We start from the raw sequence: 21,895 nt of genomic DNA, 5'->3' as shown, positions 1-21,895 counted from the left end.
GTCAAAACTCTGTTAATTAAATCATTTTGGATACCAAGGTGCTGTGTTTTGTAATTCCAAAACACAAAACTAATTGAAAGATAACATGGAACCAGGAATAACAACATAGGTATTCCAGTTTCGTTTTTACTTTAGCAAGGCGTGCACTTGTGATGTGGAGACATGATGACGTATGCCATTCATGTACTTTTACATATAACCCATAAAGAATTATGTAAACAACAGAGTGCTTAATCAAACAATATATTTACTACGTTACTGAAATATTGAATACACAGCACTCCTCCCTGCCTAACTATAAACTCCAACAAAATATAGATTGCATCACAACTTGTATACATATATGATATATACAGAATACTATAAAATACAACTACTATTAAGGCATCTATGGTATAGTAAACTTTAAGTTGTCCTATTCTGGCCTAAAGATTAAATTGCTGTGGAGGGTGTCTTCCTCTTGTGAGATGTCTTCTTTCGTGATAAGGGGGTCAATCTGCTTGGCAGGTGAGAGTTGTGTCTGTGAAACAATCTTGGGCACTAGTTTCCTCTGTAGTGGTTGTAGGAGTTGACTCTGGAACTGCAGAAAGTGATTCTGACAGTTCTGGACGTTTTGGCATCCCAAACAGTGCATTGCAAGCTCCTCCATTTGCTAATCTGTCCCAGGCCACCAGACAAACTTTTGAGCCAATGCTTTCATTTTGCCCACACCTAGATGACTGGCATGTAGCTCCTCTAACACTTCAGCTCTCAGTTTGGATGGTACAATAACTCTCAATCCCCACATAATGCAAGTTCCTTCTGACACTGGTAAAAATGGGGGAACTGTAATTTCTGTTGTACATTCCAACTGTTTCGAGTTGCTGTGTGCACCTGAGACAGTGTGGACTCTTTTCTGTTTCCCTTTGGATCATCTCTGCTGTATTAGGGAGACTATCAACTTGCATTAGAGAGAATACATCAGAGGAGTGTCGTCTTAAGTAAATTTTTCAGGTATTTCCTTTTTCAAAGGTAAATGGGACAATCCACCAGCATTTCTATGATTGGTTGCCCTTTTGAATTCCATCTTCTTATTCACACTTGTTTCCTCACGCTCTAAGCCATAATCGTCAAATCTTTTTCACGCTGTCTTGAGATTTTGGAGATGTTCCTTGCCACCCTTAACGATAACAATGAACACCAAGTGCCTGGGCCAATATCTACTTTGCCGAAGTGTTTCTCTCCAGAAAAGTTTGCATAGACAGCCTCAATCCTGGGCTATTTTCAGTACTGGGTTGATGATGACCCTGAAAATCACTACAGATCATGACAGATCTATTCTTCTTGGCTACTTGGAACCACTGGTGTTGCCCATGGGCACCACTCAATTTTGGAAAGAATTCCTTCAGCCTCCATACAATCTAGCTCACTGGCTACTCTATCATGGATGATAAAAGGAAGTGCATAGGCTTTGTATTTGTAAAACTTGGGTATTTTATTTTCATTTAACACTATTTTACCCGTGATATGTTTGAGTTTTCCAAAGCCATCTTTGCACACTGCTGTGGCATCATCCAGTATCTTTCTTAATTCACTTTCAATTGACTCTATTGCAGAGGATACGAATAGTGGATGGATCTCCAGTTAAGTTGTAGTTGTTTCAGCCAGTCACAGCCCCACAATGCTGGCCCTCCTGTTTTACCGCATACAAACTTGTTTTGTGTTTATTTCGCTGTTATGAATGTCATTCCCACAGGCGTTACCTTTTCTCTAGTATAAGATCTTAGTTGGATATGTGCAGGCTTCAGTTCAGTATCTTTGAAATACTGTTCAAACACATTTTGTGGAATAACTGAAATAGCCGAGCCAGTGTCCATTCCATTATAATTAACTTGCTGTTCACTTCTGTTGTAAGCCATACTGCTTGTCACATGCAGATTCTCATATTGTAAATCTCAAGGCTACTCAGTTCTGTGTCACTCTCATCATTATCAGACTTTTCATCAATTCCATGCAGATTAGTGCTCTTTTTCTTTTCCCCGTGCAGCCTATTTATCTTTGTCTACCTGACATACTGTTTGTATGTGTCATTGTTTTGTTGCACTTTCTGCAATTTTCACCTTTAAACCTGCATTGGTCTGATGTATGGGAGCCCCTGCCACAATGGTAACACTATTTGTTCAGTCAAGCAAGTTTCTGTTTAGACATTACAATTTCTGACTGCAACTCAACTGCGTCTGTACCTGCCGTTTCCATTGATACAGTAATTTTAACTGCTTCTTTAAATGAGTTGTACTTCAGTTAGCTGTTTTTGAATGCTGTCTTGCAAGATTCCACAAACTAAGCAATCTCTTAGTGCAGTGGTCCCCAACCTCCGGGCTGCGGACTGATACCGATCCGCGAAACATGCAGGGGTGCCGTGGTAGCCAGGACGCACCCAGCAGATCTTTAAGAAAAAAGCCGAAATTAACAACCGTTGTTTATTTCGGCTTTTTTCTTAAAGCTGTGCTGGGTGCATCCGGGCTACTGCGGCACCCCTGCATGCTTCGCGGATCGGTATCGGTCCGCGGCCCGGAGGTTGGGAACCACTGTCTTAGTGCAACAATCACTGAACTGAACTCAGACAACTTGTTCAATTCAGGCGGATACGCTGAAATGGACTCTCCTTCCTTTTTGGTTCCCTTATGAAACCTAAAGCATTCTGCAATCAACAGTGGTTTTGGTTTTAAATGTTCCTGCATTATTTTCATGATATCAGCAAGCTCATTTTGGCTGATTTGATTGGAGCAGTTAAACTTCTAAGCAAAGTGTATTCTCTTCCACCTTGTACACTCAGCAAAACTGGCATTCACTTCTCATTGGCTATTGTAATTTGCTTGAACGTACTGCTCAATTAGTTTCATATACAGCAGCCAGTTATCTTTTGTGCAGCTGAACGCATCCATCTTTCTGATGTAGCCAGCTATCTTGGCTTTTTAAAAAAAAGCATTATTATTATCAGCCAGTATTCACTGTTTATGAACCTATGGACTTGTACATTTTCTGCCTATTTTTAAACTTGACCTGCTTTGTCCCCCTCCAAGTGAACCAAGTACTGTGTTTTTAACTCAAAGTCTCGCTTTGTTTTTATTTTACTCTTAATGTGTCACTGCACTTCAACAGGAAGATAGGTAGTCATCTTAGGTTCACTTAAAACTTCCTTATCGCCACTGTTATGCTTGTAATTCCAAAACATATAACTAATTAAAAGAAAACATGGAACCGGGAATAAGGTGTGTACTCTAGTTTTGTTTTTACTGGTGGCATGATGACATGCCATTCATGTAAACAATGAAGAATGCTTAACCAAAATTTACAGTATTACTCAAATTACTGAAATATTAAATACACAACATAAGGTAGTATCGATAGTAGTGACTGTGAAACAAGTATATGTTATAAAACCTAATCTGGTTCAGCATACTTTGGATAGATTTTGCTGCCCTTTTTTCTCACCCCTCATATTTATGCCTGTATTGCATTATATGGCTGCTATAATTTATCTATATGGGAGTCTTTTGAGGCATTGCAAAGTGATTTATATTGGAATCCACTGGGACCTTTTTTTAACTACAGTAAGCTGAACTTTTTTCCTCAGGATGACCAATTTAGTCTTATATTACTGTATTTATAATACTTACAGTTTTTTTTCCTGAGTTTGTTCATTCATTGAAAACTTTTCCAATGTGTTTATTTTTCCTGTCATAGGGAATGGCCATGTTGTGTGAGACAATAGAAGAATGTTGGGATCATGATGCAGAAGCAAGACTGTCGGCAGGTTGTGTTGCAGAACGTATCACTCAGATGCGAAGACTTATGAGCACAATTACTACAGACAACATAGTGACAGTAGTCACTATGGTTACAAATGTTGACTTTCCACCCAAAGAATCTAGTCTATGATGGTTTCAGATGTCATAAACCAGACCATCAGACTCTGCAGTAGAGCTGCTATCTCCTGAATTTATTTCACTGGTTACAACAAACATTTCAGTATCTTGTCCTTACGCACTTAACAGAACTGATAGCCATTGCAGTGGCAAGTGGACAATGGAGGCAACAGGTACTACAGTCAGTGAGTCAGTCAGAGGTGATGTTGAAGATAAGTGATTGTTGGAAAGATCACTTACTAATTCATTACACGCATCACTCGGGATACTGGAAGGTAACTCTTACTTCCAGCAAATAAAGCTAAGCATGCGTCAAACGTTGCTCTCAAATTTGACAGCGTGCGCTTAAGTAAAAGGAGTGCATCAGATAACTGGCTTATCATGAAGATGTCTCAGTCACTCAGATGGGTTACTGTTAATTTTTAACAATAGTACATTTGATTTCAGAAAGAAGTGCGATTCATTTTTATTGCATTTAATATTTGCGTTCACAAAGAACTATTGTAATGCCAATATGACATAGCTTGTGAATGTTCAGTGTGCTGCTGTTATACGTATAAACAAATCAAGGTTTTTTGGGACATAGCAAAGAAGCTTCAAGCATTACATTGTAACCATAAACCTCCCTCAACCAGGTATACCTCAGTTTCCATATTTGATAAACTATATTAGAAATTTTAGTTTAACACTAACTGACTTTAATTGACAGTTGACCTTAATGTGATTTGTGTATTAATTCACTACAATTTAAAAAGAGTAAACTATACCTTTCTATGCCAATGGGAGAAGGCTGTTCAAAAAAGTGCTTCTGCCTTGTTGTACATGCTCCAGGTAATTTTTATCATGCAGTTGTCCGCTTTTAATAGCTCCTTTGCTACGCGAAGCTTTGGAAATATCTTTTTGCCCAAAATTGGCTTTCATAAGCACTTATTTTAGATTTGCTGTGTCTATAGAGAGTTGGAAGATTTACGCATGCTGTTCTGTTTTTAAATTTGCAAGATATAGTTAACACTGGAGGTGTTTTTTAAAAATTTGAATGCTTTTATTTTGGAAAGTAATATATCCTTTTGTTTTCTTTTATTACACATGTAAAGTGATTTTGCATACCTATTATAAATGCAGTCATTAATCTACTGTGTCACTGTACCAACATAACCTCAGGAATTTGTTACCTGAAACCCTCTCTGTTTTGAGTTGTGGTGACAATCCTACACTAATCTCAGTGCCATTTCAGTAAACCTAGGAAAACTTACAAGGCAACAGAGGTTTTTGTTTTAAAGAAATAATATATGCAATGGATACGTAAACAACTGACAGGTACTAACTTCTGTTCCTCTGTAATACAACAGTTTTATACTTATTGCAAACTGACATGTCAAAATTCACCACTGCATTTGCTGCTCAATTTACCTATTTCAGGGCCAGGGTTCAATTACATTTAACCAAGTGTAAACCATGCATTGCATTGTTACAGGTCACCTAAATGCCTCAGTAGAAAACTGTATAACGTGGGTGATCACCAAGACCAATAAACCTCCACCGACTGCAAGTAGTGATTAGGTGCCAAATATTCTGGATAGATGACACTAAAGTCTTTCCTACATTTCTGCCAACTTTACATTAGGATCACTCATCAGGCTATACTTGAGTATTATAACAAATGTCCTCAATTATGGTTAACTTCATTTTGAGAATAATTATTGTAAATGAATGGGAAAAAAGTCATGTTTTAAAAAGTCTCAATATTCTAAAGAGAGTGAGTAACCAGCTAGAGGTTAAACACAATGGTACCAGTGATATTGTAGAGAGAAGGATGAGATCCTGCAAAATAAATTAAAGGATGTAGGTAGTAGATTAAATATCAGAGTCTGTAAGGTTGTAAACTCTGGGTTGCTTCCAGTGTCTTGCACTACTGAGTGGAGGAATAGGAGAGTATGTCAGAAGAATGGATAGCTAAAGGGAGGAGGGAGGTCTTTGGATTTTTGGATCATTGGGAGCATTTTTAACATATGTGGGATCTGTACAGGAGGATGGGTTGCACCTGAATCAGAATGGGCCCAAAATCCTTGTGGGAGTTCTGCTCATGCTGTAGGAGAGGTCCTAAACTAATTTAGTAGGAGAATGGAATGCAAAAGGATTGTGGAGCTGGGAGGGAATATACAAGAATAACTAGATCTGCCTTGTAGGCTGAAGGTCTGGTGAGTTAAATTGCATTGATTTTACTGTAAGGAGTTTAACTGGTACTTGGGGTTGCAGTGTTGTAGCTATCACCGGGACATTGTTGAAGTAGGAGCAAAATCGGTGTCTCCATCTTCCAGGGTATAGAATCTTCAGGCATGGTGAGGTGCAGAGGGGGATATAAAAGAGGAGTTGGTATTGCAGTGATGATTAATGACACTGTCACAGCAGTAACAAGGCAGGATATCCTAGGGAAATCTGCAAAAGGGGCTCTGTGGGCCTTAGAGCCAAAGAGTGACACAGCATGGAAGCATTCCAACCACAGTATCCTCTCTGCAAGTGCCTCTCCTCTGTGTAGCTATCAGAGTGCCTCTGGAATTGTGGAATTGTGCAATTGTAACCTCCTTGACCATTTCCTAGGGCTGCTGTTACCAGATACCCACTACCCTCTGTGTAAAGAAGCGACTTCTCAGGTTTCTTTTTAAATCTCTCCCTTATCTTGTATCTGTGCCCTCTAGTTTTGGACTAAAAAATGCAGAATATTTTAATCCAAAACATAAACTTTTGGGAGAAAATATTATGACTGCTTACCTTGCACATTCGCCTCATAATTTAACAAGTTTCTGCAGTCACTACCACCCCCTCCCCATTCTCCTGCACTGCAGGAATTAAAGATCCAGCATGGTCAACCTTTCCATCTTGTCCAAGCAGCATCCTTGTAAATTTCTTCTGCAGTCTCTCCAGCTTGACGATGTCTTTCCTACAACAGGGTGATCAAAACTCTTCACAATGCTCCTTGTGCGACCTCACCGAAGACTTGTATAACTGCAACATACTGTCTGTATTCTTGAACCTGATGCCCTGACCGGTGAAGGCCAGCAAGCTAAATCCTTTCATTGCTGCATTCAACTTTTGCTCTTCTACTCCCAGGTTCCTCTGGTCCGCAACACGTGGAACCCTATCATTCATTGTATAAATAAAACACTGGTTTGACTGTCCAAAATGCAACACATCACACTTGGATAAGTTTAAAATCCTCTTGCCATTCCTTAGCCCATCTCCCAAACTGATCAAGATCTCTGTTCATTGTAACCTACTTCACTATCAACACATCCCAGTTTAGCTTGCTAATCATGCCATATGATGCAAATCATTTACATAAATAATAGCCAGTCAAACACTGAGACCTGGCGCACTTCACTAGTCACAGGCTTCTGTCAGAGATTCAAAATTCAACCATCAACTTCTGCTTCCAATAATCAGTCCACTTTTGAATGCACCTTGCTAGCTCCCCCCGAATCCCAGGGAACCTAACCCTCCCGAGCAATGCAATCAAAATGCTGGAAGAACTCAGCAGGTCAGGCAGCGTCTATGGAAAAGAGTACTTATGGAAATGAGTCCTGAAGAAGGGTCTTGGCTGGAATTGTCGCCTGTTTACTCTTTTCCGTAGATGCTGCCTGACTTGCTGAGTTCCCACAGCATTTTTTGTGTGCTGCTCTGGAGTTCCAAACTCTGCAGATTTTCTTGTCATTGTCATTCTCCTGTATGATGAAGCTGGGCAATTGGATGAAGTATCAGTGGACACAATGACAATATACAAGTTTTAAATTAATTATGGAAAGGAGCAAAATTTCTGGCCCTAAATTAGGGGAAAGTTAATTTCAACAAAAATGCTATTTGTGGGTTGGTCTACACCCGACAAATGGCATCATAAAAGTGAGTGAAAGTTCAAGGCCAACATGTTACTGTAAAAGTGAGTGTGGAATCCTAGATGTGAATGGACATCAAAGATTTTATGAAGAAAGAAAAGGTAGGGTAGGGTAGTTTTAGAGTATAGAAAATAGGGAAGGCTCTTTGGGAGAATGTGAATGTAGCAATGGTGGTTAAGAAGAATTTTTGAGGAACATGAAATATCACTGGCAAATGAGATCAAGGAAAAACCCTAAAGAATCTTTAAGCATATTTAGATTAAGACCAAAGCCAGTGACGTTCACCAGAATGGAACTGAGGATGGGGTGTCTCAGGTATTGAATAAGACTGATAGTCTAGGTTTGTTTTCCTTGCTGCAAAGAAGGCTGAGTGGAGATTAATAGAGAGGAAGACAGTAGTAACTTTCTCCCCAGTGTAAAGATATCTATAACCAGAAGGCACAGAGAAGCAAGAGTTTTAGAGGGGATCTTTCCATCCAGTGAGCTGTTACCATTTGGAAGCGATTGCCTGAGAGGGTGGTCCAAGAGTCATACAATCTTATAATTCCAAAGCACCTGATTTTTTTAAAAACTTGAGCACAAGCTAATATTTTCTCAAGTTCCTCAAGTGTTTTTTTTTAAATATTCTTGGTACTTGCTATCATTAGTCCCTGAATTTTAGCACCAGTGACTTCTCTCACAAGCTTGCTTCAGTTGGTGTACTGTAAACAGCAACATTGCAGAACAGCAATAACCTTCAGGTATCTCAGATTACAAGATTACAAGATAAGGCTATGCAAACTTTAAAAAAAAATCAAAAATTTTGCTGTACATGTGTTTTATTATAAACGGGTTATTCACCAATGAAAATTTAGGAATAACATTTCTAACTTTCAGGTAATTTCAATTTATTTTTGCAACAGTTTTTTCTCCCTATTGTAATTTTTTTTTCACCAGAAGTACAAAACAGTTTTTTTAAATTTAAAAATCAAGCACTCACTGGATTAATATGCATAAAACAAGTGCTTGTTTTTAACATTAAATTGCTTAATGTACTGAAAATTTAATGCATAGGCTCAGACAAGAAAATTGTGGTATCAATACAGGAAAATCTGTCCCCATACCTCAAACAGAGAGGGAATAAAGGGCAAATGCAATGGTGTATATATTCTACATGCCCACTTGTACAGCCATCGTCAACTGGTGCCCATCTCAAAAAACACAAGTTGATTTTTTGCCAGGGAGATTTTTCTCTACTGGGCACTTGTTCTACAGAGTGTGGTTTGTATCATTCATCCACATAGAAATTGCAATTACTTACATAGCTGTGATTTGGTAATATTTTAAATGTCAAGTCTTTCCCTGCAGCCTATGATGTTGCCTGAAAGGGGGTGAATTTGTTAATTATGCAATATAATCATTATTAGTATGTTTAAATATTTTTTGACCTCTCAATTTGTGGAGCGAATGATACAAATGCCATTCTATTATTAAGTGTTGCTTACCTCAGAACTTGCCAACACGGTTCTTTAAGCAGTTTGTGATACACATACCTCTAAACAGTTGTTTGTTTTTGTCTGTATCAATGTACTGTGCATTTGTGGGCACAAATTACTGTAATTCTGGATACGTACTTGGGGTTTTTGTTTTGAAATTATCCAGCAAATGGAGGCCTAGGAAAGGCCCGGTTGGAAAGATGGGAGAAAGTGTTGAATATTGTACAGAAATACTTGCTGTTCCCCCTAAGAATAAACTATATAGTGACTGCTGTGTGACATGCATACGTTCTATCCATGAAATGAAGTGTACTTGCTGATATCTACTGTGTTTTTAAAATTTTATTATATTGGAGTATGTTTAATTTCTGCAGGAGACAATCCAGTGGTTATGCTGTGTTGATTTGGCATTCTTGTTCATTTTGTGTCCTTCACAGATTAGTAAAAAGCTATTTGCAAAACATGTTAATTACATACAGTCAATGGCTACTTTATTAGGTACCTCCTATGACTAATAAAGTTGCTAGTGAGTGTACTGTATGTTCATGGTTCTGCTGTAGTGCATCCACTTCAAAGTTCGAGGTGTGCTTTCAGAGGTGATCTTCTGCACACCACTGCTGTAACGTATACTGTCACCTTCCTGTCAGTTTGAACTGGCCAGACCATTCTCCTCTGACCTCTCCCAGTAACATTTTGTCGCCCACAGAACCACTGATCACCAGGTTTTTTTTTTCCTGCACTATTCTCCAGAAACTCTAGAGACTTGTGCGTGAAAATCCCAAGAGATCAGCAGTTTTGGAGATACTCAAATAGCCAACAATCATTCCATGGTCAAAGTCACTTAGAGCACATTGCTTCCCCATTCTGATGCTTGGTCTGAACAACAACTGGACCTCTTGACCATGTCTGCATGTTTTTATGCATTGAGTTGCTTCCATGCGATTTGCTGATTAGATATTTGCATTAATGAGCAGGTCTACCTAATAAAGTGGCTAGTGTGTGTATGTGCCTGAAGTGCAGATCAAGGACCACTTATAACAAAGAAGTGACAGACTATGTCCTCTTTATGTTCAGTAACTTTTAAGGTTGTCAGTTTTCCCCCACTGTCAGCTCTCTGGGAGTTATTGACCAGAGATCCAACTGAGGCATCCACATGCAATCGTAGCAGTAGCAATTTACAGTCCCAATATGTAATATTGATGCAAAAACTTTTCTTCATTTAAAAGGCACAAGAGAGTGATCGACTGTTCTCCACTTGCCTGAAAGAGCACAGTTCCAATGACCATCAAAGGTCAATGGATCTGGGTTTGAAGAGAAATTTGGATAAATATATGGATGGAAAGTGCAGGCTGATGGGGTTAGGCAGAATAACAGTATGGCACAGACTAGATGGGCCGTAGGACTGTGCTGTGCTGTGGTACTCAATGACTAAAGCTCAGCCTCATCCAGAACAAAGCTGCACATTATGTTCTTGCCTTGTTCACCATCTTAAAATTCACCTCTTACATCACTGGCTACAGCATGTATTATCCTCGAAGTGCATTGCAGAAAATAGTTGGGTTCTTTTGACAGCATCCTCCAAGCATGGGACTGCTGCTGGGGATAATGGTAGCAGGTTTATGGAGCACCCAAAGCTGGAGAGCTCAGCTTGTATCCTCCACAGCAACTTGCACATTGTCACCGCTTGGAAATATGTTATCATTCCTTCACTGTCACTACATCAAAACCTTGGAACTTCTTACCCAAAGCAACACACACGGGCTTCTTACCTAGTAATGTTTGTAAATCCCTTCATCCCACAGACCGTGGCAGTTCAGAGGCAATTGGGATGGGCTAGAAATACCTGTTATTATCAACATCTCAAAAAAACATTTTAAGGGGGAAAAAATCAGCAGTTAAACTCCAAAACACTTGGACTTGTTCTCAAAAGGTTCTTTAAAAAATCTAACAATTATAAAATTAAAATCTGAAACTCTATTTTGGCCCTATAATGCCTGTCAAAACTTTGTTGTACAGGAGTTTGGAGCTGAGAGGGAAAATGGATCAGCCATGATGAAATGGCAAAGCAGACTCGATGGGCCAAATGGCCTAATTCTCCTATAGTTTTGGTCTGGTGGTCTAAAATCAAGTAAATGCATTTATTCACCCCTATCATATTTGAACTGCTATACAACTTAACCATTCTAGTTTGCAGTTTTTTTTTTAAAAGACTACCATAGCATAGCAGTTTGTGTGCTGCTATTACAGCTTGGGGCTTTGGAGTTCTGAGTTCATTTCCAGCACCCTCTATAAGGAGTCTCTGGTCCTCCCCATGGAATGCATAGGTTTCCCCCCACAGTCCAAAGTCGTACCGGGTAGATTAATTGGTCATTATAAATTGTCCTGTGATTTGGTTAGGGTTAGATCAGGGTTGTCAGGCAGAAGGGCCTATTCTGCGTGTCATACTCCTGTAAGATGCAGCGGTATTCAGATTTATTAACATTGACATATATCATGGAATTTGTTGTTTTACAGCAACCATAGAGTGTAATACATAACTATTAAGAAAAATACATTAAAAATTAAATTAAGTAGTGCAAAAAGAACACATATAGAGTGGAAGTGTTCATGGACTGGTTTGTTGTTGGTTCAGAAATTTGATGGCCGGAGGTAGCTATTCCTAAAACACTTGAGTTTGTGTCTTTAGGCTCCTGTACCTCCTCTCCAGTGGGAGTAATAAGAAAAGAGGACATCCTGGATGATAGAGATCCATAATGATTAACACTATCTTTTTAAGGCATTGCCTTTTAAACAGGTCCTGTACAGTGGGGAAGCTGGTGCTCATGATGGTGCTGGCTGGGTCTTCAACCATTCTTTAAAAAAAGGTTCTACAGACACTGCTATATTACAGCCAAGAAAGATTTGAACTGATTTTGTTAATAAGAAGCCTTGGCAATAGAGAATTGTAAAATTACAGATGGCTTGTTGCATGCATGGAGAGAACGCTGGCATGTGGGAGAATCTACAACTTTGGCACACAAATACAATACACTAAAAGACAAAAGGGAAATGTGATATTTGTATACGGACGACAGCACTTGATTCAACTGAACTGGGCTAAACTGAACATGCCTCCTTCAATGACTTTGGGAGTTGGAGTTTTATATTGTGTTTTTCACTTGTTACTATTTTGCCATTTATGTGATTTTTATTTTACATGCATTGCGAATTTGATGTTTTTCTTTGAATAGGTTCCATAGTGTTTCTCTGTTCTAAGGCTGTCTGTGGAAAGGTGAACCTCAGGTTTGTATACCTGCATATATACTTTGAAAATAAATGTGACAGTACTTTGAATCAACATAACTGACATGTATATTCACTTGCAGGAAGAAACTGGGGAAAATGATTATTGCGCATTAATAGCATAATCAGTGAATTATTAGATAATTCACTAATCAGTGAACAGGATCTTCACTGCTGACCAGGTCTAGTCTCCCACTGTGACCACTGAATTCAAATTGTTGAAGCTAGTGCCCTCTCCTGTCTCTCGGTTGGTTTTTACTTCTGGTAATTTCAATAAATAAATAAGTTTTCACATTTTGTTGTCACCTATTTGCACCATTTTCTCAGATACACTAATTCATTATATAAATATACATATTGTAATTTATAGTTTTAAATTGCTATGCATTGCGTAGTACTGCCACAAAACAACAAATTTCATGACATATTCTGGTGATATTAAACCTGATTCTGATTCTGCTTTTATTCACTTCTATCACCCAAAAACAATGCCAGCACTTGTATCATTCTGCCCGTTTGTCACTGACACCATTATCATCACCACCCCTGCCCCGGCTTTGACGTGTATGTTAAAACGTGCTTGATTAATTGATTCATCACTATGCAGGTCCCATTGTTACTCGTACATTGCCTGGCTGCAAGTTACTCGGATTATTATAAATCTTTAATTGGAATTGCATATTCCATTGATTATGGTAATAAATTATACATATAACTGTGCCAGTGTAATGGAAATAGTCTTGGGCAGAATTTCTCAAGTTCAAGTTTATTGTCATCTGACTGTACATATTCATTTGTTTATTGAGATGCACAGCCCTTCAAGCCACTCCACCCAGCAATCCCCCGATTTAACCTTAGCCTAGTCATGGGACAGTTTACAATGACCAAGTAACCTACCAATCGGCAGGTCTTTGGACTATGGGAGGAAACCCACGTGGTCATGGCAAGTATGTACAAACGCCTTTCAGGCAGCAGTCGGAATTGAACCCAGGTCACCTGTACTGTGAAGTGTTGTGCTGCCCCACATATGCAACCAATCATCATTGCACTGAACCACAAAACATCTAGCACAGCACATAAAACAAAATATTACCACAAATTAGTTAATAAAATATTCAAGTATGCATGTGGTGCGCAGTACAGGCAAACAATACAGAAAACTAATGACAAGACCTCAGTGGTGGCAGGATGTTCATTAGTCTCATAACCTAGGAGAAGAAGCTATTACCCTGTCTGGCAGTCCTAGTCCTGATGCTACTGTACCTCCTTCCTGACGGTAGTGTATCGATGGCGGGGATCCTTTCTTAAATTTCCCCATCCCCTCCCACCACTGCGTAGTATGATACAGTTCGCTGTTATCAGGATTGGGTTTAAATCTCACATACGTTGTGAAATTTTCTGTTATGTAGCAGCAGTACAATGCAACACATAATAAAAACTATGTTACAATAGGAAGTGTGTTTGTGTATATAGAAGTTAAATTAAGTAGTCCAAAAAGAAAAAAAAGGTAGTGAGGTAGTGTCCATACCTTCAATGTCCATTCAGAAATCTGATGGCGAAGGGGAAGAAGCTGTTCCTGTCCCTGTATCTGCTCCCCGATGGTAGCAATGAGACGTGGGTATGTCCTGGGTGATGAGGCTCCTTAATGACGGATGCCACCTTTTTGAAGATGTCCTGGATACTGCGGAAGCCAGTCTCCATGACGGATCTGACTGAGTTTACAAAGTTTTGGAGCTTATTTCAATCACGCGTAGTGCTAAACCACCACCTCCCGCCCCCCCCCCCACAATACCAGATGTTGATGCAGCCAGTTAAAATGCTCTCCTCAGTACATTTGTAGAAATTTGCATTCTAAATCTGCTCAAATTCCTAATGAAATATAGCTGCTGCCGAGCCTTCTTTGTAACTGCATCGATATACTGGGCCTGGGACAGATCCTCCGAGATGTTGACACCCAGGAGCATCAGTGACTTGTATACTGGGCCCGGGACAGATCCTCCGAGATGTTGACACCCAGGAGCATCAGTGACTTGTATACTGGGCCCGGGACAGATCCTCCGAGATGTTGACACCCAGGAGCATCAGTGACTTGTATACTGGGCCCGGGACAGATCCTCCGAGATGTTGACACCCAGGAGCATCAGTGACTTGTATACCGGGCCCGGGACAGATCCTCCGAGATATCGACACCCAGGAGCATCAGTGACTTGTATACTGGGCCCGGGACAGATCCTCCGAGATGTTGACACCCAGGAACATCAGTGACTTGTATACTGGGCCCGGGACAGATCCTCCGAGATGTTGACACCCAGGAGCATCAGTGACTTGTATACTGGGCCCGGGACAGATCCTCCGAGATGTTGACACCCAGGAGCATCAGTGACTTGTATACTGGGCCCGGGACAGATCCTCCGAGATGTTGACACCCAGGAGCATCAGTGACTTGTATACTGGGCCCGGGACAGATCCTCCGAGATGTTGACACCCAGGAGCATCAGTGACTTGTATACCGGGCCCGGGACAGATCCTCCGAGATGTTGACACCCAGGAGCATCAGTGACTTGTATACCGGGCCCGGGACAGATCCTCCGAGATATCGACACCCAGGAGCATCAGTGACTTGTATACTGGGCCCGGGACAGATCCTCCGAGATGTTGACACCCAGGAGCATCAGTGACTTGTATACTGGGCCCGGGACAGATCCTCCGAGATATCGACACCCAGGAGCATCAGTGACTTGTATACTGGGCCCGGGACAGATCCTCCGAGATGTTGACACCCAGGAGCATCAGTGACTTGTATACTGGGCCCGGGACAGATCCTCCGAGATGTTGACACCCAGGAGCATCAGTGACTTGTATACTGGGCCCGGGACAGATCCTCCGAGATGTTGACACCCAGGAGCATCAGTGACTTGTATACCGGGCCCGGGACAGATCCTCCGAGATATCGACACCCAGGAGCATCAGTGACTTGTATACCGGGCCCGGGACAGATCCTCCGAGATGTTGACACCCAGGAACATCACTGACTTGTATACTGGGCCCGGGACAGATCCTCCGAGATGTTGACACCCAGGAGCATCAGTGACTTGTATACTGGGCCCGGGACAGATCCTCCGAGATGTTGACACCCAGGAGCATCAGTGACTTGTATACCGGGCCCGGGACAGATCCTCCGAGATGTTGACACCCAGGAGCATCAGTGACTTGTATACCGGGCCCGGGACAGATCCTCCGAGATATCGACACCCAGGAGCATCAGTGACTTGTATACTGGGCCCGGGACAGATCCTCCGAGATGTTGACACCCAGGAGCATCAGTGACTTGTATACTGGGCCCGGGACAGATCCTCCGAGATATCGACACCCAGGAGCATCAGTGACTTGTATACTGGGCCCGGGACAGATCCTCTGAGATGTTGACACCCAGGAGCATCAGTGACTTGTATACTGGGCCCGGGACAGATCCTCCGAGATGTTGACACCCAGGAGCATCAGTGACTTGTATACTGGGCCCGGGACAGATCCTCCGAGATGTTGACACCCAGGAGCATCAGTGACTTGTATACCGGGCCCGGGACAGATCCTCCGAGATATCGACACCCAGGAGCATCAGTGACTTGTATACTGGGCCCGGGACAGATCCTCCGAGATGTTGACACCCAGGAACATCAGTGACTTGTATACTGGGCCCGGGACAGATCCTCCGAGATGTTGACACCCAGGAGCATCAGTGACTTGTATACTGGGCCCGGGACAGATCCTCCGAGATGTTGACACCCAGGAGCATCAGTGACTTGTATACTGGGCCCGGGACAGATCCTCCGAGATGTTGACACCCAGGAGCATCAGTGACTTGTATACTGGGCCCGGGACAGATCCTCCGAGATGTTGACACCCAGGAGCATCAGTGACTTGTATACCGGGCCCGGGACAGATCCTCCGAGATGTTGACACCCAGGAGCATCAGTGACTTGTATACCGGGCCCGGGACAGATCCTCCGAGATATCGACACCCAGGAGCATCAGTGACTTGTATACCGGGCCCGGGACAGATCCTCCGAGATATCGACACCCAGGAGCATCAGTGACTTGTATACTGGGCCCGGGACAGATCCTCCGAGATGTTGACACCCAGGAGCATCAGTGACTTGTATACCGGGCCCGGGACAGATCCTCCGAGATGTTGACACCCAGGAGCATCAGTGACTTGTATACCGGGCCCGGGACAGATCCTCCGAGATATCGACACCCAGGAGCATCAGTGACTTGTATACTGGGCCCGGGACAGATCCTCCGAGATGTTGACACCCAGGAGCATCAGTGACTTGTATACTGGGCCCGGGACAGATCCTCCGAGATATCGACACCCAGGAGCATCAGTGACTTGTATACTGGGCCCGGGACAGATCCTCCGAGATGTTGACACCCAGGAGCATCAGTGACTTGTATACTGGGCCCGGGACAGATCCTCCGAGATGTTGACACCCAGGAGCATCAGTGACTTGTATACTGGGCCCGGGACAGATCCTCCGAGATGTTGACACCCAGGAGCATCAGTGACTTGTATACTGGGCCCGGGACAGATCCTCCGAGATGTTGACACCCAGGAGCATCAGTGACTTGTATACTGGGCCCGGGACAGATCCTCCGAGATATTGACACCCAGGAGCATCAGTGACTTGTATACTGGGCCCGGGACAGATCCTCCGAGATGTTGACACCCAGGAGCATCAGTGACTTGTATACTGGGCCCGGGACAGATCCTCCGAGATGTTGACACCCAGGAGCATCAGTGACTTGTATCACCCAAATACTTAATTCCCATGCACACTTGAGAAGGCGGGTATTCTGTGTGATAACAAACTAGGTTCTCAAGTAATGAAGTTATTTTGTTACTTCTAATTTCCCCTACCACTTGACTTTTATTTGCTTCACCTTGGAAAAGCATGATTAAATCTTGTAATGTTTTAAATTTTCTATGGAATACTTTATACTTTATTGTCACCAAACAATTGATACTAGAACGTACAATCATCACAGCGATGTTTGAATGCATATATTTAAGAAAATGTGGTCCTACATATGAAACTGAGACCCTAAGTATCACTGCAAACTTGCTTCTTTCATGCAATGATGTTAGAATATCTGTTAACGTAGGCAGCAACAAAGGTCTTGGCATGTTTGCTCAACTGTCTTTGCAGCTTCTGTGATGGAATGTGCTACTGAAATGAGTTGATAGTTGGATGAAGCTTGTTGAACTCGTACAATTAACAGAAGCAGTTTGACATTTGCATCGAGAGATCAGCAAGAAGAATGGGTTTATTTTTGATAGTCGAGCAACTCCTCATCTTGAACAAATGCGGCTGTTCCATTTTCTGGAGTAATATTAACTAAATTTAAGGGGGGAAGAGAGACATCCTTGAAATCGGCAATAAAAACAAAATCAGAACAAGTTAGATAACAGGAAGAATTTCCCAGTGGCCAATCATTTTAATTACAGGAGGATTTCCTGGTGGTCAGCCACTTTAATTCTCCTTTCCATTCTGACACGTCGGTCCATGGCCTCCTCTTGCACCACGATGAGGCCACTCTCGGGTTTGAGGAGCATTAACTTGTATTCCAAAGCAGTACACACAAAATGCAGGAGAAACTCAATAGGCCAGGCAGCATCTATGGCAAAGAGAAAACAGTTCACAATTCAGGCCAAGACCCTATTTGTGATTTTACTTCATATTCCATCTGGGTAGCCTCTAACCTGATGGCATGAACATCAGTTTCTCTAACTTTCCTCCCATCCCCTTTCTCTCCTCTATTCAGGCTCCCCTCTTACCCTCCCCATCTGCCCATTGCCTTCCTCTGGTGCCCTTCCTTCCTTTTCTCCCATGGTTCACTTTCTTCTATCAGATTCCTTCTGCAGCCCATTGCCTTGTCCTCCTATCACCTTCTAGCTTCTTCTCCCCCCACCTGGTTTCACCTATCACCTTCTAGTGTATATCCCTTCCCCCCCTTTCTTATTCTGGCTTCTTCATTTGTGCAACATAACCATTTCATGTACTGGAAGACTCCATAAACAATGTAATAATGCCAAGCAATCTGTTTAACAGAGTTTTGTTGAAGGATAAATATTGTCCAGTACTCAAAATAAATCTAGTATTGAGATTTGAAAGTAGGGTTGCCAACTTTCTCACTCCCAAGTAAGGGACAAAAGTAGCAGTCAAATACGAGACACTTGTGTTTACCCCGAGAAAGACTACCATGACCATGGACCCTCGCACGGGCACCTGTGTGTGCATGCGTGTATGTGCCGAATTTCTTTCTACAAATCGGTTTTGGCTTAATGTTCCCGATTCTATTGAGTGAAACTATACTGTACATACATTATTTCTACTTTATAAGGCTGTGTATTTATCATGTCATGCCTGCTTTTACTATATGTTAGTGTTAGTTGGTATGATTTGGTAGGTTATTTTTTGGGTCTGGGAACTCTCAAAAATTTTTCCCATATAAATTAATGGTAATTGCTTCTTCGCTTTACGCCATTTTGGCACGAACAGTTTTATAGGAACGCCCTACCTTAGCGGGGGAAATACGGGGCAAGGGCGGTCCCATATGGGAAAAACCAATTTAGCCCAATCTACAGGATGTCCCGGCAAATACGGGACAGTTGGCAACCCTATTTGGAAGAGGCCTCTGAAATGAGGTCTGAAATTGCAGTGCAAAGGGACTTCGGAGTTCAAGTTCAGGATTCCCTTAAGGTTAACTTGCAGGTTGATCTGGTAAAGAAGGCAGACAAAATACAGAGCAGTATAGCACAAGAACAGGCCCTTTGGCCGACAGTGTTATGCTGAACTAACTAAATCAGAAATCAAAGGCCCAATTATACTAATCCCTTCTACCTACACAGTGTCCATGTTCTTCTCTTTCCATGTGCCTATTCAAGCGCCTCTGGAATACCTCTATCGCATTTGCCTCCACGACCAACCCAGGAAGCACTTTCTAGACACCCATCACTCTTTGTGTAAAATCAATTGCCTTGTACTTCTCCTTTGAACTTACTCCCTCTCACCGTAAATGCATGCTCTCTGTATTAGTTATTTCCACTCTGGGGAAAAACATGTTCGTTGTCTGTCTATGCATCTGATAATCTTACAAATCTTCCAACAGATCTTCACTCAGCCTCCGCGTCCCAGAGATAACAACCCAACACCGGCCAACCTTCCCTTATAGAACATCACTTTTAATCCAGACAGCATCCTAGTACACCTCATGCATCCTCTCCAAGGCCTCCAATACTCTAGATGCAGTCTAACTAGACTTTTATAGACCTGCTACATAACTTCCTGACTCTTGAACTGAGTTTCTTAATGATAAATGAAAAGAATCCATATGCCACCTTTACTACCCGATCAAACTGTGCAGCCACTTTCAGGAAGCTATGGGCTTGTTCCACCTGCATGCACATCAATGCTGTTAAGGTATAGTGTACTGTCCCTTTACACTTGATCTCCTATAAAGTAACACTATGTATTTGGCTGGGTTAAGCAACTGATCTGTGTCCTGCTGTATTCTTTACTAGTCTTCTACGCTATCCATAACATCAATCTTCATATCGTCTGCAAACTTTCTTCCCTACCTGTATTTTCATCCAGGTCATTTCTACACGTCACAAAGACCAGATCCCAGTACAGATCCCTGCTAGTGGTGCAGAACCCTACTAGTGAAGGATGGGATTTATTCTGGATGGAAGACAATGACTTGCAGTGTTCTGCACTTCCATCTTCTAAGTGCAGGGCAATTCTGAATCCAAAAGGTATTTCATTGTGGATCCCATGTATCTTAATCTTCTGGATAAGCCTCCCATGAGAGACCTTGTCAAATACCTCACTAAAATCCATATAGACAACATCCACATCCCTACCTTCTTCAATCATCTTCATCACCTTGAAAGACTCAGTGACTTGGATAAATAAGTGGAAGGGTGGGTTAGTAAGTTTGCAGATGACATGAAAGTTGGTGGAGTTGTAGATGGTGTGGAAAGATGTCACATTACAATGGGACATTGACTGGATGCAGAGCTGGGATGAGAAGTGGCAAATGGAGTTCAACTTGAAAAAAAGTGTGAAGTGATTCATTTTGGAAGGTCAAATTTGAAGGCAGTGTACAAGTTTAATGGCAGGATACTTGGCAGGGTGAAGGAATAGAGGGATTTTGGAGTTCACGTCCATAAATCCCTCAAAGCTGTTGCAGAAATCGATAGGGTAGTTAAGAAAGTGCACGGCATATTGGCCAACATTAGTCAGGAAATTGAGTTTAAGAGCTGTGAAGTAATGTTGCAGCTGAATAAAACTTAATTTTTGTAACTTCAGAAACTATTGGGAGAAAAACACAAGAGCCAGGTGTAATGTATGGATCTATTTCATTTAGAGCAATGACTCACCTTAGCACAACGTATAGACATAATTTACCTATGCACATTGATCTGTTGTCTACACATGCACATTGCTGTCTTTCTCTCTCCCTGCAATGTAAATACCCAAGTTAGAACCAACTTCCACCATCTCTAACAGGATCCTACCATGAAGCACAGCTTTACCTCTCCCCCTCTTCCTGCTTTCCACAGGGATTGCTCCCTACGCGACACCCTTGTCCATTCGTCCCTCTCCACTGATCTCCCTCCTGGCACTTATCCTTGCAAGCGGAACAAGTGCTACACCTGCCCCTACACCACCTCTCTCACTACCATCCAGGACCCTAAACAGTCCTTCCAGGTGAGGCGACAGTTCATCTGTGAGTCTGTTGGGGTCATTTACTGTGTTTGGTGCTCCCGGTGTGGTCTCCAGTACATCAATGAGACCCGATGTAGACTGAGAGACCGCTTCGCTGAGTATCTACCTCCATCTAGCAGAACAACTAGGATTTCCCAGCGGCCACCCATTTTGATTCCACTTCCCATTCCCAGTCCAATATGTCCATTCATGGCCTCCTCCACTGTCGGGATAAGGCCAGACTTAGGTTGGAGGAATAACACCTAATAATCTGTTTGGGTACCCTCCAACCTGATAGCCTCCAACCATTCCACCCCCCCATTTCCCATCCCCTTTTTCCTCTCTCACCTCATCTCACTGATCAACTTCCCAGCTCTTTTCTGCATCCCTCCCCCTTCAGGTTTCACCTATCACCTAGTGCTTCTCGCCCCTCTCCCCTCCCCCCTCCTCTTAAATCTACTCCCCAGCACCTTCTGCCACAAGGTTTCAGCCTGAAACGTCAAATGTACTTTTTTCCATAGATTGTGCCTGGCCTGCTGAGTTCCCCCAGCATTGTCTGTGTGTGTGTTTTG

At 42.2% G+C, this 21,895-nt stretch overlaps 1 protein-coding gene across 2 annotated transcripts in view; it reads left to right on the top strand.

The window, feature by feature from the left end:
• Nucleotides 1–8,372, top strand: part of LOC134346848 (activin receptor type-2A-like) — a 150,377-nt gene extending 142,005 nt beyond the window's left edge. For both annotated transcript variants that reach the window (XM_063048599.1, XM_063048598.1), the window contains one exon: nt 3,727–8,372. In XM_063048599.1, coding sequence (XP_062904669.1) covers nt 3,727–3,921 — 195 coding nt within the window. In that variant the 3' untranslated portion in view covers nt 3,922–8,372. The remainder of the gene's footprint in view (nt 1–3,726) is intronic.
• Nucleotides 8,373–21,895: the final 13,523 nt, after the last annotated feature.

The sequence above is a fragment of the Mobula hypostoma genome, chromosome 5 (assembly GCF_963921235.1).
Source record: "Mobula hypostoma chromosome 5, sMobHyp1.1, whole genome shotgun sequence".
Lineage (NCBI taxonomy): Eukaryota > Metazoa > Chordata > Chondrichthyes > Myliobatiformes > Myliobatidae > Mobula > Mobula hypostoma.
The sequence above is the reverse complement of the archived record's forward strand: the minus strand, read 5'-3'. Positions and strand labels throughout refer to the sequence as shown.